The sequence below is a fragment of the Mesoplodon densirostris genome, chromosome 5, assembly GCF_025265405.1.
Source record: "Mesoplodon densirostris isolate mMesDen1 chromosome 5, mMesDen1 primary haplotype, whole genome shotgun sequence".
Taxonomy (NCBI): Eukaryota; Metazoa; Chordata; class Mammalia; order Artiodactyla; family Ziphiidae; genus Mesoplodon; species Mesoplodon densirostris.
The window spans coordinates 110,416,230-110,443,815 of record NC_082665.1 but is presented as its reverse complement, the minus strand read 5'-3'; the positions used below and the strand labels follow the sequence as shown (position 1 = coordinate 110,443,815).

General features: G+C 39.7%; 1 protein-coding gene across 7 annotated transcripts in view; it reads right to left on the bottom strand.

Annotated features, from left to right (window-relative positions):
* The window catches only part of LPP (LIM domain containing preferred translocation partner in lipoma), a 688,691-nt gene that overhangs the window by 357,736 nt on the left and 303,369 nt on the right, over positions 1 to 27,586 (bottom strand). For all 7 annotated transcript variants that reach the window (XM_060099284.1, XM_060099283.1, XM_060099282.1 and 4 more), the window contains one exon: positions 25,893 to 26,005. In XM_060099284.1, coding sequence (XP_059955267.1) covers positions 25,893 to 26,005 — 113 coding nt within the window. The remainder of the gene's footprint in view (positions 1 to 25,892; positions 26,006 to 27,586) is intronic.

Below are 27,586 nucleotides of genomic sequence, written 5' to 3'. Positions count from 1 at the left end.
TCATAGCATGTGAGGCCATTTGGGTTATACTGCTAGTCCACTAACTACAGGTGATAGATAAGGAGTGCCAGCAGTGAGTCATGAAAGGGCATTATTTATATTTATTTATTTACTCACTCTTTACATCCAAATATCTTATGTAAAAAATTAACTCATAGAAAAGTTGAACGAGTAGCAAAATGAACTCCATCCACACCCCCTTCACCCAGATTTATCAATGGCCAACATTTTGCCTCCCCTTCTAATAACAAAAATATATTTGCTTGCTTGTTATTGTAGTTTAACTATTTGAAAGAAGTTGCAGAAACTTCCTCTCCATGTACTTCAGCTTACATATCCTAAGAACTAACTTTTCAATACCATTGTCACACCCAAGAAATGTAATATGGGTGCAGTAATCTGATGCTTGCATGTTCACATTTCACCAGAAGTCCCAGTAATGTCCTTTTATTGATTGTTGTTAAGTTCCATCCAGAATCCAATCAAAGAGCATACATTGAGGTGACATGTCTTTTTAGTCTCTTTTAATTTAGAACAGGCCCCAGCCTATTTTCGCCTTTCATGAAACTGACTTTGTGTAAAGAATTCAGGCCAGGTGTCTTATAAAAAGTTGAACAATATGGCTTTGTCTGATGAGGAGATTCAGATTACACAAGTTTGTCAGGAAGAGTCCATGCATGATGCTGTGCTCTTTCCACTGCATCACATCAGGAAGCTCATAATATTATTTGGCCATTTAGTGATGACAAGTTTGATGACTTGGTTAAGGTAGTGTCCACCAGATTTCTTCACCGTAAAAGTGTCTTCTTCCCTTTTAAATCAATACATGATGTGTGAGGTGACACTTTGAGACTCTGCTAATATTCTGCTCATCACAAACCTTTCACCCAATGATTTTAGTATCCATAGATGATCCTTGCCTGCATGGATTATTGCACTGGTGGTTGCAAAATGGTGAGAGTATCCATTATTAGCAAATGGAAATAAATGGATCCTGCTTAGCATAATAACAATTTATTTGTTAAGTAGTCATTTCCTTTTTGAGGTAGGGAGCAGAACTAACTGCCAAGTCCTCTGCTCTGAGAAAACATCAGGAACCTAATGATCAAATCAGCATTGTAAAAGAGAGAGTTATCCTTCACGCTGTTAAGAAAAACAAAGGATTGGGGAATGGTCTAGTTAATTAAGAACCACTCTCTGCCCTAGGAGGTTAACATCCTAGAATTAGAGCCAATCCACAGTGGCACACTCCAAACATGCAAGAACTGACCTAATCCTCAATAACATCCAGAATCTTTGAGGTGGCCAAGCGATCACACTGACACATCACAGAAGGGGGATTTGAAGAGCCAAGATCTGCATGTGACTGCTCAAAATCATCAGAGAGACCACTTGATGTTGGAGGTACTAAATCTGTGATATTTACATTGCATTTCAGAAAGTTCACGAAACTCCTCGGGGCAGACCCTATGTGTAACACTAAGGGACTCCCAACCCCCCTACCTATGCCTGGACTTCCCTTTGTGGTCCATTAGAGAAAAAAGCAGCTCTCCCTGAGAGCTGAGCAATATAAAACTATCTCATCTTAGGGAACCCTAGGAGGCAAGTGGCACAAAATAGTATATTCCTTTTACATACAATTTTGATTTTCTTTTCAATGGTATTATTTCAGTATTAGTAATACAGTGTGAATTTCACTTCATTTTTGTATTCCTTTAAGGTTAATAAAGTTCATTATTCCCTTATTTCTAAATTAATGTTAAAAAGATACTGGTTGGTGAAAACAAAAAGGATACAAAAAAGCTGTATTATCTCTAAGCAACAAAACTAAGTATCTATCATTTATCCATCATCTTTCTTTCTTTGATGAAGCTGAGAATATAATCAATGAATTTCTTTGTGATCATTTTAATTGAATTCTACTCCCAAAGCATCCTTAACAAGAAGTAAGTAGTGGTGGGACTTGCCTGGTGGCGCAGTGGTTAATAATCCGCCTGTCAATGCAGGAGACACGGGTTCGACCCCTGGTCCAGGAAGATCCCACATGCCACAGAGCAACTAAGCCCGTGCGCCACAACTACTGAGCCTGCGCTCTAGAGCCCGCGAACTACAGCTACTGAAGCCTGCGCGCCTAGAGCCCGTACTCTGCAGCAAGAGAAGCCACCGCAATGAGAAGCCCGTGTACCGCAACGAAGAGTAGCCCCCCGGTCGCCGCAACTAGAGAAAGCCCACGTGCAGCAACAAAGACCCAACGCAGCCCCCTCCCCCAAAAAAAAGTAGCGCTGAAGGCTCTGGAGTCAGACTGGAGGGGTCTGAAACCTGTATCTGCCATTTATCAGTTTTGTGACCTTAAGCAATTTACCTAAGGTCTCTGGGTCTCAGTTTGTCATGCAGTTGTAAAGATTAAATGAGTTCATACATGTCAAGTACCGTTCACATCTTAAGTATTCAATAAACAACAGCTACTCAGTCATTACCTTGATCACAGTCTCAAAATAAATGCTTTGGCTGACATGGTCAGTCAACTGAGTAGGTAACCTTTTTTTTTTTTTTTTTTTGCAGTACGCGGGCCTCTCACTGTTGTGGCCTCTCCCGCTGCGGAGCACAGGCTCCGGACGTGCAGGCTCAGCGGCCATGGCCCACGGGCCCAGCCGCTCCGCGGCATGTAGGATCTTCCCGGACCGGGGCACGAACCCGTGTCCCCTGCATCGGCAGGCGGACTCTCAACCACTGCGCCACCAGGGAAGCCCCAGTATGTAACTTTTAAAAGCATTTTGATTCAAAGTAAAAATCAGCTGCTGGGGGCTTCAATTAGATGGGGCACCTATGCTTCTTAACGCATGATGGTGCTAGGAATTAACTGTGAAGCATATAAGTCTGCATCAGCAGTTCTCAAACTTTAGCCTGTATAGAACCACCTGGAGAGCTTGTTAAAACACAGATTACTGGATCCCACTCCAGAGTCTCTGATTCTGTAAATCTTGGGTGAGGCCCAAGAACTTACATTTCTAACAAGTTCCCGAGTGAAGCTAATGGTGCTGATCTGAGGACCACACTTTGAGAAGCACTGCTCTAAGTACATTTCTAACATAATGAACATTTGATAGGGTAAACAGTGTATATTTTAAATGGTTATGGATGCCATGAAAATGTCAATAGGCAATCCAAATAATGAGTAAGAGAAACCTGGATCAAAATAAAATGGAAACAGTAGCACTGCTTCTTAATATAACCCCGCATGCTATGTAATAATAGTGTGAGCATCCTCATCACACTGATTCCGGTAATGCTGGGTTGGGACAGGCAGCAGGCAGCAGTAAGAACTCCAGAAAATATGGCCGATTTTATCTAACAGAAATGTCACTTTATTGAATTTGGAGGAAAACGTTGAAAAGAGAAAGAAAATGGTTTAGTTCATGTGCATTCTTCTTCCCACTCATTGAGTTGAAGGGCTTACCTTTCCAAAAACCCATCTATCTCATCGTATATACTCCTCCAGGAAGGCATCACTGATAATAGCCCAGCTTATATGGTAATTGACTCTTCTTTGTCTAATTCTCTCTGATAGCAGAGTTCACAGGGTAACTCATAGCTGGTTCACGTGAATGGCTCTTCTCCCAGGCTGCTCCATGAAATCTTTGCACTACGTAGCAAGCAGTCTAAGGAAGGCATGATCCCCAACCTCAAGAAGCTACAGTCTACTGGATAATATGACTTTCACATCTGCCTAGTGATATCAAATACACTTATGTTCTTTAAGACTCTGTAAAGCCACACAGAGGAGGCAGAGATTTAAACAAACAAACAAACCTTCCCTAAGAAGCTTATTATCCAATGGCTGATAGAAATACAATTCAACTTTTCTAATGTGCAAAGCTAGGCTAAAACTGGAGTCTCATTATTATGTAAGAAGAGCCATCTACCCCACAGGTTAAGGACCGTTCAAGGAAAGGTGTCATAAAAAGCCATCTTTGGTGCAAACACTGTAGCCTTCAAAATAGAGACAACATCTTCACAATTCAAAGTAGAACAATAGTTTGGCAACTGAGAGTATGGCAATGAATAAACAGAAAGTAAGGTGTCAACAGGAAACAAAGAGAGGTTTTCATGGTTCTAGCATACTTGGAGCAAAAAACATCAAGATAAAACTTCAGCACTAGGCTTGACACAGGCCTCAGTTTTTTCCTTCCTATTCCCTATCATCCCATCCTTTTCAGGCCTAGAACACTCACCCAAAGTTGATAATGTTTGGTCAACCCACATCTCTTTAAAGGAAACAGTCTTGCCCCCAGACCTTGTTGCCAAAAGAGCCATGCTTTGGACCATGGGACTCCACTTCACAGCACTGTGACCCACAAAAGCAAGGCTGGACAGCCCATCTACAAACAGCCTGGTGAATCTAACCTTTGGTCTGTGACAAAAAGATGAGCTAGGCAATAAACCTCCTTCTCTTATAAATATGAACTAAGCAACATGTGACAAAACTGCCATGAGGATGAACTGTGGTCATGATAAAACAAAGAGGATCATGTTCATGGCTAATAATCAGAGCATGTAAGAAGGTAAGATGCAATTATTGGAGAGAGGAGATTAATGGGAATGCAAATAATAGAGAAGAAGAGGATCAGAGAGTGAAGAAAGGAAAGGAAGAAGAAAAAGGGGAATAAAAACGAGAGCGATAATGGTCCCATCCTTGAGCCTTCTGGTGGCAGATCTCATCCACATGGATCCTTAAGATAAACTCCTTTATATGGAAGGTACCAAGTGGCCTCTGCTTCACAGTCAGCCTTACTGAAGCAGCCAGCACAAGACCCACTCATTCACAGGGATGACAGCAAGAGGCCAGGTCTACTTGTGACACCATCAGGGAGTCACTTTTCCTTTCTGAAACCCAACTTGCACTTCTATAAAATGAAGGGTATGAACCTGCCAGGTCCACTTTTTTTTTTTTTTTTAAGCTTGAACATCGCATGAGTCTATAATGACATTTCACAGCTTGCCTGCCACTATCTTTGCTACCCACTCGCCACCAGACCCAAACCCACCAGAGTTAGGCCCACTCAGAGTTTAAGCCAACTCAGATGTAAGGAAGGACAGGGCCATGGTTAAAGTGGTCCGTGCTTGAGTACACACAAGCAGTCCCTTTGTTCACTGCTCCATTCAGAAGCAAAACATATACACACACAAATAAGCGCACACACACACACACAATATGGAATTATTTCTACTGAATTCTAATCTTCATAAAATAAATATTGATAATGTACTCTTAAAGTAGTCCCTTAAAATTAAAAAGTCAATTTGTATGAGAATAGCTATATAACATAGAAAATACATACAGTAACTATCCATCGATAAAATAAGAGCCATAAAAATAACCATAATAAGATTAATTATTTGACAGTAAAAGGGACATTTGGCATACCTTTATTAAGCAGCAGAACCCTATGGGGAAAATAAAATCATACGCGGAACCCCATTATTTAAAACAGATAAAAACAGAGCTGCTCTGGTTCAAGTACAAACAGGGAAGTGTACGATTCCACCCACTGGGTTTTTCCCATTGCCTCCAATAATGTCTGCTGAAGCAGTTCTATAAAAGATACTTGGAAAATCACTGCTGCTGATTTTCTGGGCGAGCTACAGAGGAAGAAACAGGATCCTTAGGGGGGCCACCTTGCCAGTCAGTCCACACACATAGTTTGGCAACACTATACCAAGCTGCCTTTTCTGCACTGTGTGTGCCTGTGTGTACGTGTGTGTGTGTGTAAAAAGGAGATATAGTCAACTGAAATAGCTATAAAGATATCATCATATAGTGTCATGGAAACTTTCCCAGGAATGCTCTGCTAATACAAATAACACAAAATAATACAAGTATTAGAAGTTTTAAAACGTAGAGGAAAAAAGAGTTTGGTTTGCCCTTAAGGAAATAATATCTGAGCGGGGAGGGGAAAGAACAATTATCCTTCAAACCTACGAAACAAATAGACTGACGAAATATTTTTGGTCCCTGCTATAGCATGCAGTAGAAAATAGCCCATGCCAGGTATTTTTGCTATTGATTTTGTTTTAAAACCTCGTGGAAGATAGTTTTCTGATTTTGCATTTTGATAACACAGGATCAGTGGGTTGGGGCATGATAAATTCCAGAAACCACTTCCTCACACTCCCCAACAATGCAACAGAAATACCAGAAGCAAATATTCAAATACTTAGAAATGTGATGGTAACATTATATATTGGTTCATCATCCTCACACCTTTTATCCTTGAATCCTTTCAGGACTCCTCAAAACGTTACCAAAACTGAAAACGAAGGGAAGTGTTCAGTTCCCATGTCAAGCACTCCATGTCAAGTAGCCAAAGCTATAAAGCCAAGGGGCTTGTCATCGAAGCAGATAAGGGGTAAGAAATTCCTTTAAACTTTTGTGCTTCTGAATCTGTGTGCTAAGCACCATCAACCAGGACTTACAGATAAGAGAGGTTTGGCAACGTGTGAATAGATTATAGATGATTAGCATAGAAAAGGTAACTCAGGCTCAGAAATATTAGAACTGGAAGGGGAATTGAAGCAGTCATTCCAGCATTTTCACTTAAATATAATAAAATTCCCCCAAAGAAGTAATTTAGATGTCAGCGATAATAATTCAGTGAAAGGACTGAAATCAGTCTAAAAACTGAACATCTTATACTGTGAGAGATCTTCTCCAAAGCTATTTCAACTGTTCTTCTTAAGAATCCATGAAATAAGCAGAAAGTTACTCTCATCCCATCTTCCAGATGTGGAAACTTTATGGAAAAGAGGAGCACAGGCACTGTCTGAGGATTTCCAGCCTCATCTGTGGGACAAGATCAACAAAATTAAGCAAGGACTCCATCCTCCAACTGGTGGAGAATGCAATATGGACACACAGGTGCAAACCAGTGCTACAGAAATTCCTAGAAGAAAGACACCAGAATGGATGGAGACACTTAGATTAATTGAAGTGGCATTGAAGACAGGAAGATCCTTAGCTAACATCTATTACAATATCATAATCGTACCAAAAAGGAAACAAAGGCCCAGAGAGCATAAGTGATTTACTACTGGTCAAACAACCAAGTGATAAGGATGGCACAGGGAGACCTGAATCAGTGCTTCCTTGCCCCAGTCCTCCCACTCAAAACTCACTGTCAAGTAAATGAAGACAGGATTGTAATTTTCTCCTAAGAAACTAGTAAGTACACTAATGTCAGAAGATGACTGAATATTTAGAAATGTTGACCCAGAAAAGTGACACATTATCCACCCAGTGCAACCACAGAAATCCCTTTAGTGAATACTGAGGCGAATGTGTAGGCAAGGAGAGTAGAGAAACAACAAACTAGGCATTTTGTCTTGGTTCTGCCTTAATTCAGTAGGGTGACCCTGGGCAAATCATTTTCCCTTTCTAAGCCTGTGTCTTTTCAACAGCAAAATGATGGGTTTAGACCTGATCTTTATGTTTTCTTTTAGTTTAAAAGTTCTGTTATTCTAATACATTCATATAAATACAACCTACCTAACATTATAAGGAGTTTAAAGTTTTTCATTGTTGTTGTTGTTTCTTTCCCTTATAGCCACTTACTGGAACCAAATTACTCTGTTTCTACTTAGTGTAAGTGTACTTTGATAGTCAACAATACAGAAGATATAGCGCAGATACTAACAAGATACAATTTGAAACACTCGTTTCAAAAATAGTGTTACTGATAACAACTTCAGAGAGGAAGCTGCATTCAGTTGTATTGTTTTCAGAGTCACTAGCTGACTAATGGAAATGGAAAAAGATAAGTGAGAGTGACAACACCCTAGCAAGCAGGCAGGAGGGGAAAAGGCAAAACACACGTCATGTCTTATCTCAAAGGCTAAGAATGGAAAAAATATGGGGGAAATTACCTAAAATGGCAGGAATCATATTTTCTAACAATCAATGATGCATCAGTTCCCTAATAATCATTCTAGATCTGTTCATCATTTTCTCTTGGTCAAACTCTCTGTTCCAAGACGGTTCTGGGAAATATCCTATGAACCTGCAGAATTGCTGGCCAGCTACCCAGTCCACTGTACACAGCCTGGGACATAGTAACTGCTGAGAACATGGAGAAAGAAAATGATAGCTCCCTCTCTCTACGCTGCCATTATCAACAGAGAAGTGCCTAAGTGTAGAAAAGTGCTTTCATAAATATTATCTCATTCAATTCTCCCAGCAATCATAGAGACTGGTAGCTATTATTCCTATTTTACAAAAGAGGATACCAAGGATCAGAGAATAAAAGACTTTTCCAAGTAACTCAGGTAGAAAACAGAAGAATTAAAATTAGGGACTCAAACATTTGGCTCCAGAGCTCTAATTCTTGTACTGTCCATGACACTAGGCTGGAAATGTTAAAGGCGAAAGGTCTTCCCTTCAAACATGAAACGGAGAGTATAAGGGCCTATTAGGTTACCATGAATTAGGTCACGGCCGCAGCTACTGTTAAAAGCCAAGCTCCGTTCCTCCCTCTCGCCTTCTATCTCCCCATTTAGCACAGTTTTCATTCACTTTTCCATAAATATGTATCAGATATTCACTACATATTGATATGAAGGACAGGAATTACTTTAAAGAAAAAAAAAAGGAGAAAGGAAAATCATCGATTCTCTGTCCTCCAAGGGCTTACAATTCCATTAGAGAGGTTAGTTCGTCCACATATAACCATACTATAGGGCTGAATACAGGCAGGTAAGTATTAAAGTATATGAAACACAAGATGCTAGAGCAAAAAAATAGAAAATCAGAGAGGGCTGCATGGATGCAGTGAGAAGTGAGACGATCTTAGAGGGAGAAAAATATTTAAGACGTATGCCACAGGAACATAAAGATATAGAAGGAAAACACTGAAATGTGCACTAGCACTTGGCAAATACAAGTGTCCTTTTAGGTAAAAATAGAGGAGGATCAGCTGTGGTCAGATTATGCAGGTGTGCAAACCCTAGGCATATAAGAAGCTTGGCTGGTGTCCAGGGAACAGATAACCAAAGGATAAACATGGTCCTCATGACGAAAGTAGAGAGTGGGCAGGGGTCCTTGTAACCTGGGAACAAACACATCGTATGAATCACATATATTTTGGGCCATGAACAGACAATTTACATGAATGACACTCCCAGGTGGAATTCCTAGTTTTACGAAAAGGTTGCCATTGATAAAAAGTGAGTATGGGACCATAGCAGAAAGTTGAATTCACCTTCATCAGGAATGAATGTGAGTCCGCAAGAAAGCAAACATTTCTGCCTTTGACCTCGGGAATACAAATGAACAAGTGCTATGAAAAGTCTGTTATTACCCCCAACAGAAACTAAAGAAGCCAAAGGAGGCAAGTGATGAAGCTGTCTCAAGCCTCGGCGTTCTCATCTCCACTGAAAAAGCCTTCCTCTACTCCACAACTCTGCTCATGCCTCTTATCAGGCTTTCCTGAGACATGTTTCCCTTTCGTAGAATATTCAGAGTCAAGCCATAATCAAATGGCTCCTATTTACTTAGTGATGGTTCAATACCTAGTCTATATTAAAGAACCAGGACAAATAACAAGGAAATAATGAAAAACTGAATTTGTCATTGCGACCCTTCCTGGCCTCCTCTCACCTACTGCATCCTGAACTTTCTTCTTTATGACACATTCCACTTAAACCAGTTCTAGATGCTCTGTCCCCAACTGTTGTTCAAAGTGGAATCCAGGCCCCCACTTGGATTTCAATCAAAAGGGTTTAAAGAAGTGAGATATCTCACCAAGTCATATCCCCTCTTGGTTTTAGTTCCCACCTGTGAAATAGAAAAATAATAATACAACTCCCACAGGGATACTTTGAAAACCAGGTGGGCTGAGGTCTTGGGAACCACATGTCCTGTAGAATGCTAAGGGTACAGTAGGTTCTTCTGTCAGCGCTGGCTCACAGGGTGTTTGGAAATGAAAGGATTGCAGGATTACATGAAGCGAAAGGTAGGAGACCCTACAGATATTAAATCACAAGTCCTGGTCTCAGGATGAGGCTAGATTTGGGTGGTGAAAGAAAGACCCTACAAGAAGGAAAAGGCGGAGGTTTTGAAGGGACACTGAGCCGCCTCTGAGGACAGAAGCACTTCAGATGCCCATTAAAAGGGAAAATCCTTAGGCCCCCTCCCAGATTTACCAAATCTGAACTTTTGGGAGCAGGGCCTAGTGATCTGAATTTAACAAGCCCTTTGCAACCCCTCCCCTAATTCTTTCCCACACTCAATTTGAAATCTGCTGGCCTAGAATTTGGTTATTGGGTGCTAATGCAAGTGCTAACAGTAACTGGAACAATTTAATTAAAATCCCCCAACTCTGAACACATTTAAGGAGAACTCTTTACTAATGTATTCTAACCCAATTCCCGGGGACAGGGAAAAGACTTTTCTCTCCCTCGACAGCTCTGTGTTCTCACCCACGGTGCCAACAGTGCAAACACAATCCACTTCACTTGTCCTCATCTGTGGAAATGGCAGCAGCGTTCACCACCTTGAAGGGGTGCTGTGAGTTTCCATTTACTGGCGTTTATAAAGTCTTCTGAGTGTTCTGATAAATCAACTATAAATTGCCATTACTCATAGCACCCTGTTGGAGCTTAATACATATTCAATTGGAAAGCAATGACAACAATACAGCAAAATCCACAAATTAGCATTCATTATAGCAATGTAGGATTCTCGCCCTACCGTCACAATTTTATCTAAGCAGAGCCGTTTCTGTCTGGAGACTGAAGAGTCCCTCTCATTAATGGGGAGTAATCTTTGCTCAGTGGTATCCACATTTCCTCCGGTAAAGTTCACATTACACTTGCCTCAGAATTCTGATTTTTCAGAAGAATTTCCTATTTGGCAAACACTAGGGTAGAAAGCAAATGTCTCTTTCCTGAAGAAAGTCAGGATCCTGCAAAGCATCTTGGACCCCTCCATTTCCCATCTCCCCTCTTTCCAAATGGCTCTGGACTCTAGCTCCCCTTCGCCATGGTCATGGCCACCACCCCATTTCAGGCTCTGGTCTGCCTCACTAGACTCTTGCAGTTGACTCCAAACCATCCTACCATTGCCACTTCTGACCAGTCAAGGACTTCTATATTATAGAAAGCCATCTAAATGGAGACCAGGTAATTTTATTCTCTTTCATAAAGTTCTTTATTGTTCCCAAATGATAACTAGTATAGCCTCAGATTGGGAAAATCCCCAAACTGTCACCTAAACAGCTAAAAAGAAGTAATTCACTTACTTGAATTAGGGGAGCGGCTGTAAGGCACTCAGGGAAAGAAAGAGAGCAGAGAGAGACACTCAGGCAGAAGGAACAGCTTGAGCAAAGGGCTGTAACACTAGGTGTCTCTTTATCTATGTAGTTCAGAGTTCAGCTTTCTCCAGGGGCAACATCTGGTAGCCGGCCAAGACTCCACTGATGGAGGTGTCTCCCTCCCCTCCCCCTGCCTTCTCTGCCCTGACTCTCAGGAACCAGGGCACATCTTGCCATCCTCGGTTTTGCTGACTCCAGTCTCCTCCTCTGCGTGAGCCTTTGACATGTATAGTTGAGGTTGAGGAATCTGTGCCTAGTGGGTTTGAGGTTTCATCAAGAGAAAAAGAAGGAACTTATGTGATTTCACTGAGTAACTATTTTCACTACAAAAAATTCCCATATTTATTTTTTTCCCTTTTTGAAATGGCACTAAAGAAATGCATGCCAGACTGCCATGAACAGGGTTGTACTTTCCAAACAGTAGCAAGGACTAAAAATAGAAAAGCTTGATTTGCTCAAGATGTATATAACATAACTTCCTCTCCCGTTTCCTTTCCCCACCATGCTGAGCCAGTGCACAGAAGTGTACATGTTGGACCCTTTGAGTGTTTACAACAGCATCAAAAGCATCAAAAGGGTGATAAGCCTATGTATAGTACATACTCCATAGAGGTTTTCAGAGAATTCTTACTGCCAAGACAAAGACTGAATCAATCAATCCACAAATATCTACCAAATATCCCTCAATGAGATAAACACTATGGGTGATACAGGAATGTGAGCTGTGATCCAACCTTCAGACAGTTTCTAAAAGGGGAATAACAAGAGAATAATAGATAGCATTCAAATCTGTGAGTCCAGAACTTCCAGTTGGGATGGGGGTTGGGGTCACCTCTCCTACTGTGTCACCCTGAGCAGTTGACTCAAGAAATCTGGGCACCCATTTCCTCATCACAGGAAAGATGAAATGGATTATGATCCTTTCAAAGCTGAGGCTCTATGATTTGTGATGTTAAGTGATTTCTACAGGTCTCCCCCATGTCGTATTTTGATTCTGGCTTTATGATATAGAGTTTGGAGGCACATGATATAATTACATCAGTCCACAAACAGGCATATATTCAGTGGCAGGAAAATGAAACATAATTAACTGATTTATCCATTAACTGATTCACTGTAGCCTTTACTATGAACCAGATACTACTGGATACTCTATACTCTTTACCTTAACTAATCCTCAAAATAACTTTCTAAGTGATCATTCCCATTTTGCATGTGAAGGTAACTGGTAAGCAATAGAGCAGAGCTTCCTGGCACTAAACCCTAGGTTCACGTCACTTCACCACACCGCTCAGTCAATAGAGTCAGGATGCAAAGAAGGGAGAGATGGGGATGACATATCTGGCGGTGTCAGAGGGTACGAATTAGGCTTTTAAAAAATGGGGAGGATTCCTGATCAGCTGAGAGCTGAGGATACTTCAGGCACCAAGAAAGACACAAGGAGAATTAACTTACATGGGAAACTGACAGGGACACCATCAGCCTCGCAAGAGCAAAGATGAAAAGAGCACAGTGGGAGATGAGGTGTACTTTAAAGGATGAGGTAGGTCTTGGAGTACTCTGAAAATCAACTAAGAGAGGAAATTTAGTGTGGCAGTCAAAAAAAGCCATAGAAGGAAAATAACATTTTTCGAAGACTAATTGGTTAGGGAAATGCTGCTGGAAGGGAAAAAAACCACAAAGCAATGAGTCTATTGTGATACGGAGAAGGAATGAACTAGGACATCAAAAATGAAGAGACCTAGAGCAAACCTGAGAGTCATTTTGAAACAAACAAACAAACAAAAAATCAGATGTTGGTGATAGATATATTTTAAAAGCAAGACCTATCAACAGTGACCACAGAGTTTAGAATTTGGGAGCCAAGAAAATATAGTGGTACCTCTAACAGAATGGAAGTTTTGGGGGAAGTCGTGAGTAGAATTTGTACACCTATTGAATGTGAAGGGGTTCCCTGTGGAAAGATTTTCTATGGATAAATGGCACAATAGTTGTCAAAGAAAGACACAGTGCCAAGAGTCGTAACTAGTCCAAGTCATTAAATAGACAGGGATGGAAATGGACTCTGTGAGAGTTGTGAATTCTACTGAGAGAAGACAGAAGGTCAAAAGGGACAACACTGAGTGGGCACCTAAAAAATTCAGGACAGAAGAAAAGAAAAAGGGAGTTCTAAGATAGAAAAGGAATAGCTGCAGATCTAGCAAAGGAACCAAGGAGGTTCTTTTTCTTTTTTTAATATTTATTTATTTATTTATTTGCACTGGGTCTTAGTTGCAGCAAGTGGGCTCCTTAGTTGTGTCACGGGCTCCTTAGTTGCAACACACATGTGGGATCTAGTTCCCTGACCAGGTATCGAACCCGGGCCCCCTGCATTGGGAGCATGGAGTCTTAACCACTGTGCCACCAGGGAAGTCCCCCAAGGGGGTTCTTTTTAATGAAAATTGAAGGAGGAAGCAAGGAGGTTCAAGTCATCAAGAGTGTTCCTTGCCTGACAGAGGTATAAGAACGTCTCAGAAAAATAACAGTCATTAGCAAATCAGGGATTGGTGGGGTTGGGGTGGGGGTAGGTGGTAGCAGATGCATACAAGAGCCATTTCAATAGAGTTAAAATGACTTAAGTTCATGGTAGGACTGTAACTTAAAATCGGAGAGAAACATGGTGGAGGGGAGGGGAGAGAGCCTCATTTGCTGAATCTGTAACTGTGGAAATAGTTTTCTGTAGTAGTTGCCATGCCCAAAAACTGGTTTCTGTCCCCACTGGGTCAGAAGAGAAATACTAAAGTGACACTGTATGGCTTTCAATGAGCTAAAAGGAAATGGAAACAATCCAATAGGCACTTTTCAAGTTACAAAATGGCTTGATGTAAAATGATAATAAAAATGATGAAGTTCCCTGAATGTGCACAGTGAAATATTCTTCTGGTTGCTGTATTTTTTATTTAGTTGTTTGATCATCTCTCAATGGAATACCTGAGTCTCAGCCAGCCACGTCCTCTGTGCAGTTCTGAGACGGGTTTTCTGAAGTCAGGACCCTGACTCTCAGGTGCACATATCGGCGCAGTAAACTATGGCGTGAATCCTTAAATCTGTGTTCAGGGGACAGTTTGCCATGCTCTTTTCAATACACATCATACATCAAACATACTATTGAAGGCCATTCAGTTAATCATTGCTCGAAATATATAATTTCTAATAGAAAGAATTAAAGCTCAAGGATGCTAAAATAATGTTATAAAAAAATATATTTTAAGGTAAATCCTTTAATTACTGATTCAGAAAGTGCTATTTGGGGTTATTTTCATCTGACTGTCCAAAAAAAAAAAAAAAAACAGAAGATGAGAGAAATAGAATTATCATACTAGTTCTATGACTGAAAAATTTAGAGATCTGGCTCTTAGAGATGATCCTCCCCAAATCACATATCATATGGATGTGTCATCTACAGGTCAAAACAGAAGGTGGTTTTAGGATAGGCACAGACTCCTTTAAGCACTAAAGGAAATGACACAAACTATGGGGAAAGGAGGGAGTGTCTGGGCTCTTGCTCTCGTGCCCTCTCTCTCTCTCTCTCGCCTTGTTTACACCAGGTACCACCAATTTTACTTTTTTCTACAGCAATAAAAATTGACATCTTTACTGAAGTTTATTGACAAAATAAATATAAAAACAAACAAAAAATTTGGAAAAAATTCCATTTTAAAGGCCTACAAGCAGCTTTCCTGTATTTTAATGTCAAACTACAATCTTCCAATCTGTAAAGATGCAGACAATTTAAAAAAGGCTAAAGACAATATTGCAATAGAGGATTTTACAACCAAACTCATAAAAACATGGGCTACCAATTAATGAAATTACTTGGACAGGAACATGACAATTGGTGTTTTGTGTCCTTCATTGAAAAACAGTATAAAGGAAGAGTAACAATAAAGCAGTGCTGCCAAAAGAGAAAGAAATGGACTGGCATGACTCAGAAAAAGGTAGGGTCTCGTTCCTGCCCCAAGACACCTAATACTATGGAAACCTGGACTACTACCTAACTCTCTGAGCCTCAGTCCCTTCACTAGCACAAAGTGGAGAATTATCCCTACCCTTCCCCTTCATAAGTTATTTAAAGCCTCAAGTGAGATAAAGTATATGAAAGTCTTTCATTAAAAACAAAACAATGTCAATTTTGGAATTTATGAAATTTACAGGGTAGGAGCCTTGGACAGGTCAAACTCACAAAAGTTAATGATAAAATAATGATAATAATAGCTTAACCCCTCAAGGATTCATATAAGTACTACATGCAATAATATATTTTCAGTTTTAAATACCTGACTTTTGAATGGATCAAACCAAATTAGCTATGCACAGAAAATCCTAAAACATTAGAGTTTCAAAAATAAAATATGAGTTAATGCCCTCGGTTTTTGGTTTTGGCATCCTCTATGCCCACTTTTACCCCTTCTTTCGGATCAAGTTGTTTTGTGCTCATATTGAGTGGATTACGTAAATTACAAAGGAACTAAAGGATCTGTGAGCCCAATAGGGCTTCCTTACCAAATCCACGGATAAGAAGTACATGGTACAATCGGTGAGGGGATTGTCAGGGAATATGCCGGAGGCTGGGATGGAAGATGTGCTTATTTCCACTAAAGAATTACAAAGAAAGCTATCTTGGTGGCCCCTGGCCACTAGCCATAAACCCATATTGTTGATGACTTTGGCTGCTTTTTGAGAATTTAAAATGATCTGCCTTCTCTCATTTGTAGGGATTTGATACTAAGCCAAGAGGCTTAAAAGTCCCCCAAATGCATTTTGTTTTTGTTTTTATCCATTCAAAAATAAATCACTGCTTCCGTGAAACTTGCTGTGAAATCTAAGCAAGCTGCCTCAAATCTCTGAGGCTTAATTTTTTTTGTATTTGTTAAATTAAATGTGTGCTATTCTTACTTGTGAAGATCAAATTCAATAATATAAAGTATTTTGCAGTTTGTAAACAACTATGAAGTTATAAAAAGCTAATATTTTATTATTGGTAATAACACCTTGGGGTGTTGAATTTTTGAGTCATAAGAGAGCTAAGATTATTTAATTCAATCATTTTGACGAAAGAGCTTGTGGGAGTATTTCTTTGGTAAAAAGCCTTAAAATCCTCAAGTGAACCTTGGGGAGGTGTGGTACATCATTAATGAACCTTGGGGAGGTGTGGTACAAAGCAAAGGACAGCAATAACGATGCCAGAATTCAGCACAGAGACCAGTTAACCCAGAACAGTGTAACCATAATAGCATCAATGGTAAACATTTACTAAGCTCTAGGCTATGGCAGGCTCATATGATATTCTCTATGTAACCTCACAACAACCCAAAGAGGTAAGTACAACAATTACTCCCATTCTACAGATAAGCAAACAGGGGCATGAAAAGGTTAAATAACATGATCATAGTCACATAGCTAGTGAGTGGGGAGCCACGTGTGACCCCAGGTAGTCTGGATCAGCACTTACAGTGTTCGCCATCATACTATGTTGTCCCTGAAGTTTTACTTGGCATAGATGATGCAATCGGGGAGGGCTTTTCTGTGGTGGCGCCCTCAAGGGCAGCAGTGTGAGCTTGAGATAAACAGCAAAAGATAGTAATATCTGAGCTGACTTCAAACTGCCTCGACAAAAAAGGTGAGGGGGTGGGGAAGCCTCTCAGGAAAGGAAGTTTGGGGCACATATTGAAAACCAGTCAAAACAGCAGTGAAATCACTTAATGAGTTCATTCTTTCTAATAAAAGGTACTTTGCCACAATCCCTGACACTCCTGGTGACACAGTCATCGAAAGGCATGAATGGGGAAAAAGTGAGGGAGGAAACTGAAAATTCAAGCAGAGAGCACCCCGCAGAAGGGCTGGCCACAGCCTACTGCTGCCCTCACTGGGCATATATGTACATCATGTAAAATAGGGGCTTTGCTACCTGCCAATGGATCTTCACAACTAATAAATAGCCTTGATGCTTGTTGTTCTGCTCTTGGCATGTGTATCCAAGGGAAACCTGTTCCCTGGCCTCCCACACAGTGACAACTGGATGCACAAGCCCTGTGGCTGACCTGATATTTAAAGGACTATATGTTGAGGTAGGTTCCCTCTATGTCCACTTTCCAGAGAGTTTTTATCATAAATGGGTGTTGAATTTTGTCGAAAGCTTTCTCTGCATCTATTGAGATGATCATATGGTTTTTCTCCTTCAGTATGTTAATATGCTGTATCACACTGACTGATTTGCATATATTGAAGAATTCTTGCATTCCTGGAATAAACCCCACTTGATCATGGTGTATGATCCTTTTAATGTGCTGCTGGACTCTGTTTGCTAGTATTTTGTTGAGGATTTTTGCGTCTATGTTCATCAGTGATAATTGGTCTGTAATTTTCTTTTTTTGTGATATCTTTGTTTAGTTTTGGTATCAGGGTGACGGTGGCCTCATTGAAAGAGTTTGGGAGCGTTCCTCCCTCTGCAACTTTTTGGAAGAGTTTGAGAAGGATAGGTGTTAGTTCTTCTCTAAATGTTTGATAGAATTCGCCTGTGAAGCCTTCTGATCCTGGACTTTTGTTTGTTGGAAGATTTTTAATTACAGTTTCAATTTCATTACTTGTGACTGGTCTGTTTAATCACTTCATTGTACAGCAGAAACTAGCAAAACATTGTAAAGCAATTATACTCCAATTAAAAAAAAAGTGGCAAGTAAAGGACTGTATGTTTCTGATCTAGATAAAAGATAAAGTTTGGAGTGCAAGTGAGCTAGGTCTACCAGAACAGCAGATTCAGAGCGGCCCCCAAGCACATTTTCTCCCTAAATTCAGGTGTATATAGCATTTATAATTTGAGAGTACCTCATCACCACAAAATTAAAAATAAAGAAAGGAAGCAAGCAATAGGGATTCTTCCATATGGTAGAACTACTGAAAAAGAATACCAATATGAAGAATGGGGGAAAAAATCCAAAACCATAAAATAGGGGTTCCATAAGGGAGAAAACGGCAAATGAAAAATTAAAACTCATTTTCCCAACATCACAAGAAAATCCCCCTTAGCTAAATAAAAACTTGACTCCTCAGATCAAACAGATTCACTGAATGCTGAGTAGAAATATTGGGGTGAGGGTGAGGGAAGCTGTATCTAGAAACAGTGTAGTAAAATTGCTGAATCCCACAAAGCTTACAGTTCAAACCAGAAAAAGTTACTAAATTGGAAAAAGAATCAGACTGGCATCAGATTTCTCATCTGCAACACTAAAGACTGAATGGTACAAAGTAATAACATAGAAATCTTTGTTGAATATTGAGGTAAAGAACATTTGACCCTAGAATTCTACTTGCAGCCAAACTTTTACTTAACGATGAAACCCAAAAAAAAAGTCATTTTCAGATGTGCAAGGACTTAGAAAATATATCATCCATGTAGCCTTTCCCAAATAAATAAATAAACAAATAAGTAAGTAAGTAAATAAATATTTTATAAAGTATTGTAGGAGGAAGAAAGTTTTTAAAAAAAGGACAAAAAAGAACGAATATGATCAATTCAAGAAAAAGAAATAGCAAACAATAAACAATGCAATAAACAAAAGCTATACTTTATTAATAATGTGATGGTACAATTTAATGTGAGAAATAATTCTTTAAAAAGAGGTGTTATATAGTTTAAAATATTGCAACACATTCTCCAAACTGTGTTAATAATACTTTAGATGAGGCAGGAAAAGGAGTGCTCAAACTTCATATGGTGTATATATTAGGAGTGGGGCACATATGCATATCATAATTTTTCCTTGATAGAGAAACATGTTTGAAAATATTTACTCCATATTGTTTGATTTATTTACATTACTAAGAAAAACATGCATTACTTTTTAGATGTACAAAAAATAAATAAATGTATTTCAGCTTTGAAGGAATCACTAAGATTCTTGATGGGAAAGACAAAATGGGATAAAAACTTCCACTGACTCAGAAAGAACCAACTTAAGTTTCACTTAATTTGGGCACAGGAAATTTTCTGAAATATGCAAATATTGTAAATTACTCCTAATAAAGAAACTCAGGAGCTAAAGCAAATCTAACCTCATTGGTTATCTCAACACACGACAGAACTGACTGCAACCTATTTCCCCATAAGACTTTTCTTGTCCAGCAATCAGCCAAACTTTCACTGCAGAATACACGCATGTGTCCTAGATTATTGCAAAAGAGTAGCAGCAGTGGTAATTGAGTTGATATGGGTGAATGAGCGTGTGTGTGTACACATACTCCACTATCGATCCCTGGGAAAGGGTTTACCTTTTAAAATAGATTCTTAAAGAACAAGGAAGAGAAACTAAGACATTCAAGAAAAAGGGTCAAATTACTAAATGAAACATTGGAATACTCCCTATCGGCTGTGGCCTGCTACTTTCAAAGAAGTTTTTATAAGTCTACACACCAAAAATATCTCATTTCTCATCTGAATACCCAATCAGAGGATGATTCAGAGCGAAAGGCAAACAGGAAAACTCCGACATTCGCTTCTAGAAAGTCACACTGCCCGGAGGCTGTGACATGCCTAAGAACCCACCAGCCCTGCTAAACATACACTCCTCTACATGTGTGGACCGTAAAAGGAGGAGATAATCATGAAGCAAGCTGCTGCTGCTACTGTTGTTGCCAGGGTCACAAACAACCCTACAATTCAACTAGGGCCCCTCGCTAACACAAGACCCAAAGGAACAAGGCAAAGGGCCAGGAAGAAATAAGCATCACGGTCACTCCTCTGGTATGTTTTCATGGATCAAGATATTCTTATATCCTCACTACACAGGAAGGGTAAGCACTTCAGAGTGGATTAAAGCTTTTGCTGAGCATTTTGGGTTTTCTCTGGCAATATTGCATCTCTACTCTTAATTTTTGTAGACTGGATCTCCTTTTTCACCCAGCCTCTTCCTTCCTCACACCACTACCAGGTAGCAGAAGGGATGACTTCTATGGTAGGGTATGTCCAAACCATATAAATAAAGCAAGGCCTGCTGCCTATTTCTGTGAGCTCATGAATGAATGTGCCCATGGCTGGGGGCCTGAGTTCTCTACGTCTACAAGTAAAATTCTGTCATTCCATACCTGTGATCATGATAGCACTAGACTAAGGGTCACAGGACACAGATTTCAGTTCCAGTTCTACTGAAACATCAATAGATTTTTAAGCTATTATTGATAAATGAAATACATAAAATGAGTAAGTAGATAAATGACTACAATCCACCATTCACCCTACACATCTATGAGCTTTGAAATTGTTTTCACAAGAGTAGAAATGACTTGGCCCACAAACTTTTGGACCCTGACTTTAAGACAAGACAATAAAGGATTTCAGAAGTTTCTCCAGAAACAGACTCATAAACATAGAGTACAGACCTGTGGCTGCCAAGGAAGGTTGGGGGAAAATGGGAGGGAGGGACGGATTGGATCCCAGGATTAGCAGATGCAAACTAATATATATAGAATGGATAAACAACAAGGTCCTACCTTATAGCACAGGGAACTCTATTCAGTATCCTGTGATAAACCATAATGGAAAATAATATGAAAAAGAACGTATATATAACTGAATCACTTCACTGTACAGCAGAAATTAACACAACATTGTAAATCAACTATACTCCAAATCAACTATACTCCAATAAAATAAATTTTTAAAAATTAAAAAAAAAAAGGAAGTCTCTCTTCTTCCTTCTCTTTTCAACAAACTCTGGGCATTTCCCCAAGTTCAGTGAATAGCTCACATGACACTGTTTTCATGCTCTCCTTAGAAAAGTGACCTCTTTCAGGAGTTTTATGGATCACCCCCTTGAGACAGACACCACCTCTCTCTCTCCTGGCCTGACAGTTCCTTTGAATGCACATCATTTTCTAAGAGGGTAGGAAGAAAATCAGTATGAGGAAATCATAAAGGGACAAATTTCAGTTCAATAAGAGAAAGTACATTTGTAATACCTGGAGTAACCAGCAATGGATGAGACAGTCTGTTTTCTGAGGTGGAGGCGCTGGAGGTACCCTAGCAAAGGCAGCCACCTGCCTGAAGGGATGGAAGAGCTGATGGGAACTAGAAAGGTAAAAGCCCAGGGTCACAGACACGTAAAGCAAGCCACAGTCTGGGCCACAAAGAGAGAGGCAGAGTGAGGAGGTGTCAGCTGGTGGTCATGAAGAAAAAGTCAAGCAAACATGTCATAAAAAGAGGAAGTTAAATATCGGGCACCTGAACTCAAAGCCATCAGGTATCAGCAGGTAAATCCCTGAGGAGCTCAAGGAAGTCTACCAGACAACTCAGAGCTATTTGCATAGGGCTTCCCACAAGGGCAACACGTTTTGTCTGATGGTGTGTTAAAAGCACCACTTGGCACCCAACAACAGACCTGGGGATGTTAACCTTATATTTCAATAATAACAAATACCTGCAATGATTTCAGAATATTCTTCAGAATATTCTGTATTCTTATACTTATTGCTGTATTGCCTAAAATTCCATTCCCCCATTTGAAAATTAAGATCCTAATTAGCCATCTAAGTTCAGTTCAATTGAAATTGTTTCCAAGAATCCTTATTGCATGTCTCTATACATGTTAATAGTTAATTTATTTTCCCCACCCTTTACCTCAACAAAGGACTAGGATTGTGCTTCTGACCAAAGCATGATGACTAAGGAATAATTTACTAGGAAACACCTTAATTTAGAAGTTGGGTATATATGCATCTTCCAAGCTTGAATCAGAGGTTGTATCTGATCTATTCCTTGGCCTTCAACATTGCCTCAGCTGTAGTAGTCACCCATAAACATTTTGTTAAATTGAAAAAAAATTAGGAGAGTTAAACGACAGAAAAGGCACTTAGCTATGATCTCTAATTCCCTTGCAAACCTGAAATTCTATGACATATTCTGCCTCTTTAAAACTTCTCTAAACAATGCTATATGCCTGCCCATTGGCTGGCTGAAATAGAAAGGAATTACCAATTGTGGCATGAGATCAAACAAAGCTAAAAGTTCCAACGTTGAGACTCAGGGCACTAGACCCATGATGACAAGTTCTAAGGCTATGAACCCCAGCATATGTGTCTGACTTATAGGAGTTTTTCAACTTATCATGAATGAATGAATAACAAATGAATGAAGTGACTGCTAAATGGTCACCCCAAAACTTACAGCCACTATGCTCGAACTGATACTGACAGAAAAGAAAATCTCTCATTGATTTTCCAAGATTCATCTCTTCCCACAAAAATGAGAATTCTCAAAACAAGAATTCTTGACACTAAATATTTGCCTTTTGCAAAGGAAAAAGAAAAAAGTTTACAGCATACATCAGAAATTCAGAGACAAGCAAAACTCCAACAACACCTGGTCCTTCCAAACAAAAGCATGTTACCCCCTCATTGGAACCTCAGTCTTGAGAGGCCTGAAGCAAAATCACGTGCACAGTGAGAGGAAGGACAGATAAAGAGTCAAGATTTCTCAAAAGAGTTCTGTCAGAAACTATAGGATCCACATCTTCTTGGGTCTCAGTTTCCTCACTTGTGAAGAGAGGGAATTAATTCATTCAGCAAGTATTTGAAAAGCTGTAACCAGATGCCTGGCACCAGGTTTAGACTCAATGATCTCTTAGGTCCCTTTCAGCTCTGAAAAACTTATAATTCTTAGAGTCACACTTAATAGAGGTTCTTTTGGCTCTGACCTGAAGATCTGGCTGGAAACATAAACAGATTTCTACATAAAAACACACATTTACCAGCTATAATTTGGACTTGGCAACAGGAGTTTTCACCATTGGCTGGGAGAAAAACGTGCAGAATTTTCTCCTGTGATTACATTACTCTGAGTTCCATCGTAGCTCAAATCTAAAGTTGGGGCAAATATGGCCAGAGTGGGACCAAGCCTCTATCACATCACATCACCACCACACAAGGAAAGGACATGCCCATTTTCTTCTTCTTTTTTTTTTTTAATTTATTTATTTTATTTATTTATTTTTGGCTGCGTTGGGTCTTTGTTGCTGCACGTGGGCATTCTCTAGTTGCGGCAAGCGGGGGCTACTCTTCCTTGTGGTGCGCGGGCTTCTCGTTGTGGTGGTTTCTCTTGTTGCGGAGCATGGGCTCTAGGCACGTGGGCTCACTAGTTGTGGCTCGCGGGCTCTAGAGCGCAGGCTCAGTAGTTGTGGCTCACGGGCTTAGTTGCTCCGCAGCATGTGGGATCTTCCCGGACCAGGGCTCGAACACGTGTCCCCTGCATTGGCAGGCGGATTCTTAACCACTGTGCCACCAGCGAAGTCCCTGCCCATTTTCTTTTGAACTTGCCAACAATCTTCCACATATTCAATAACAACACACCTCTCTTACCAGGTCTGCCCTTTTCCATTTGGCAAAATCTGTTTTATTTTTTTATCCTTCTTCCTTCTGTTTTATAGAACATAAGCCAACATGGCAACAGGCTTTTTGTTTATTTCCTTCCTTTTCAAAAACAAAGTCATAGTTTGGATATAGTTAACAGGACAAGATCTATACAGAAAAAGACTTATTGTAATTTTATGAAAGCCCCAGGTTTGATTTTCCTTAAGGAAACCCTTGGCAAGCCTTATTATTATTCTTGTTGCTGTTACTTTTATATGGCGACAATTATAACATCAAAATATCTGTAAGGTGATTATAGTTCAGTACATTCAAATCCATCTGTATTTCATTTAATTATTAGAGATAGATACAGTTATCTTATCTTTAATTACAAGAAAAGTGGGCCTTAGGGTGACCTGGTCAAGATCATGTGACAAGAATAAGCTGCTCAACTAGTATCAAACACAACTCTTCTTGTCACAAGGTCAAGCAAACTTTTCAGAACTCAAGATTTTAAATGCTTACAAAATAGTTACATAACTATTCAAGAAAGAAGATAGACTAAACAAAATATTTAATTGCATAAATTAAACAATATGCAAAGAACAGCCCTTACTAACATGTAAGTTTCATAAGGGCAGAACCCTGTTTGTCTTTTTTGCTATAGAATACGTAGTGCTATAAAGGTGCCCACACAGAGCACAGAAATATTTGTTGAGTGAATTAATCATTTCTACCTTTGTCTCCTCTAACCTGAAGTCTAAGAGAAAAAAAGTCACATGATGAACTGAACTACTTAAGCAGTTACTTTCTATGGCTTTTCCTCTTTAAAATTTATCATGGGAAATCTTAAACATATACAAAGGTAGAACAAATAATGAATTAAACCTCCATGCACCCAACGATTATCAACTCATAACTAATATTTTCTCACCTATATTCTCACTCAGTAGCTCCCTACTCTTACGATTCTTTTTTATTGGAGTCTAGTGGATTTACACTGTTGTGTTAGTTTCAGGTGTACAGCAAAGTGATTCAGTTATATGTACATATATATATATACATACACATATATACATATATATATACATACCCACTCTTTTTTAGATTCTTTAAGATTTTAAAGCAAATACCAGGCACTATTCCACTTCATTCACCAATCTTGCCGACATTTCTCTAAAAAATAAGGATTTTTTTTCTTTGACATATCCATAGTAATATCATCACCCCTAAAAATATGACAATAATTTTATGACAATATTATTTAGTTTTCCTTCCTGACATAACTGGCATTTAACTGCCTAAACAGTGGCAGCTGGTCACCAGTGGCTCTACGTGAACACAGGCTGAGAAATTATTATTATTATTTTTTTTTTTTTGCGGTACGCGGGCCTCTCACTGTTGTGGCCTCTCCCGTTGTGGAGCACAGGCTCCGGACGCGCAGGCTCAGCGGCCATGGCCCACGGGCCCAGCCGCTCCGCGGCATGTGGGATCCCCCCGGACCGGGACACGAACCCGTGTCCCCTGCATTGGCAGGCGGACTCTCAACCACTGTGCAACCAGGTAAGCCCCTCAGGCTGAGAACTTTTACTGTTGCTTCTGAATCTAGCCCTGACTCACTTTGCTCTCAACACTCCCTGGAGCACAAATGCTTCTAAATAGTCAACACACACAATACTGTGCACGCCTGACCTCACTGAGAAGAGAAAACCTAAGAAATTTTGCTGTTGCTTTTGCTAGAAAGATGTTGCTGACCAATTAGTACCCACAGTGACCAACCAGAACCTTAAAATATCAGCCTTACTCATTTAGAATGCAATGTCTGTGGAAAGAGAAAAAAGGCAATAAAAAAGCCTGGTTGTGTCTCCAGGATAACAAGAAAATGTGGACTTCTCAAATGGCATTCCTAAAGAATGACTTTCAGTTTCAAAATAAAATTAGTAGGTAAAAGGATTTCCAGGGCTTCAGAGGGCAAGCCAGCAGAACTCTGGGAAGCTTGAGCTGGGCAGTTGGCATTAAAATGCCTTAGTGCTTTGTGAGGTGTAAAGCTCTCTGTAGGCTCTGGATAAATGTTTATCCACCACAGAAACAATCTCAGAATTCATGATTCCTAGCATGGCTTATAAACATGACTTCAACCCCAGATCTTACCTGTGCCCTGAAAGCACTGTCATCAAGGGGAGGTGGAGGAGGGAAGTTCCCAGAGCCCGATGGAGAAGCACTGGAATCATCTAGAGGTGGAGGCGGGGGTGGAAGAAAATCACCTGTGGAAAGGGAACACACACATGAAATTAACACAGATGCAATACTATAGCACTCTTACAAATACACACAGTCCCCAACTTATGATGGTTCCACCTATAATTCTCAACTTTACCATGGTGCAAAAGCAACAGGCATTCAACAAAAAACATACTTTGAATTTTGATCTACTCCTGGGCTAACCATATGGGGTGCAATACTGTTGTGATGCTGGGCTTCGGCAGGCAGCCTCAGCTCCCAGTCAGCCAGGGGATCGCCAGGGTGAACAACCCATACACTTACAACCAATCTGTGCCCTCACAACCATTCTGTTTTTCACTTTCAGTAGAGTGTCCAATAAATGACATAATATACTCAACTTTTTATTATAAAATAGGCTTTGTGTTACATGATTTTGCCCAACTGTAGGCTAAATGTAAGTGTTCTGGGCATGTTTAAGGTAGGCCAGACTAAGCTATGATGTTTGGTAGATTAGGTGTATTAAATGCATTTTCCACTTAATATTTTCAACTTACAGTGGGCTTTTCACAATGTAACCCCATCATAAATCAAGGAAGATTTGCATTAGCTGGCATTTTACTGCTTTGTAATTGGCTTTGACACATAATTTTTTGTCCTACACAGCAATTATTCCCTAAGTTCTCCTCAGTTAATTAGCATCCTTAACTTTCAGAAGAATGAGGACCAGACAGGATACTTAGAAGTGACATAAAGCTGGTGTAGAAGCGTGTCAAGTACATTTAGCCAGAACAGGGAAGGTGCTTGGAGCGGTGGATTACTGAGGTGTATTAGACTTGTTGCTTGTCCTCAATGAATTTTCAGTCAAGTAGAGATGGAAAAAATGTGTAAACAGGTAAGGTAACACAAGATGCAATTTATTAAGCTCTACAAACTCTTTTAGAAGTTAAGATAAAGGAAAGCTTACATTCATTTGGAGTAACAAGGAAGCTTTACTGGAGTATTTAAATTGCCCCTGAACATTATGATGTAGATAGTAAGTTCATGCTACACAGAAATAAAGGAAAATAGAGGCATAATGGTAAAAAAAAAAAAAATCAGGGTCTAGAGAGTAAAAAGCAAGTTACAATATAGCATAAACATAGGAATGTAAAATAACACTAGTAGGTTATAAAAATTAAAGCAGTATGAAAATAAGCTTTTAAGTGTGTTCCACATCTAGCATAGTGTTTGAATTTTATTGTGCATGCAGTGAGGATCCATTAAGGATTTCTGAGAAGCAAACACTTCTAAGAATATGATTTTCTAAAGACTAATCTAAAAGTGTGTGCAGGACAAGATTAGGAGAAACTGGAATAAGAAACATCCAATTTGGAAATCTATACACGATCCAGGCTTTAGGATACTAGGAAATCTAACATCGCTATGGGTTCTAGGTATGGAATCTTTTTAAATATTCTTTGCAATAAATTCTATTAAGAAAAGGAAACCTTCATTTTCTAAAAAAAATTTCTCTATGTGCCCTTTTCCTTTTAGCAATAACGTTTTAGACATGTTGGGGAACTGTCCCCCTCTATGGATACATAGTTTTTCCTTGCATTTCAGCTGTTCAACACTTAGTGGTA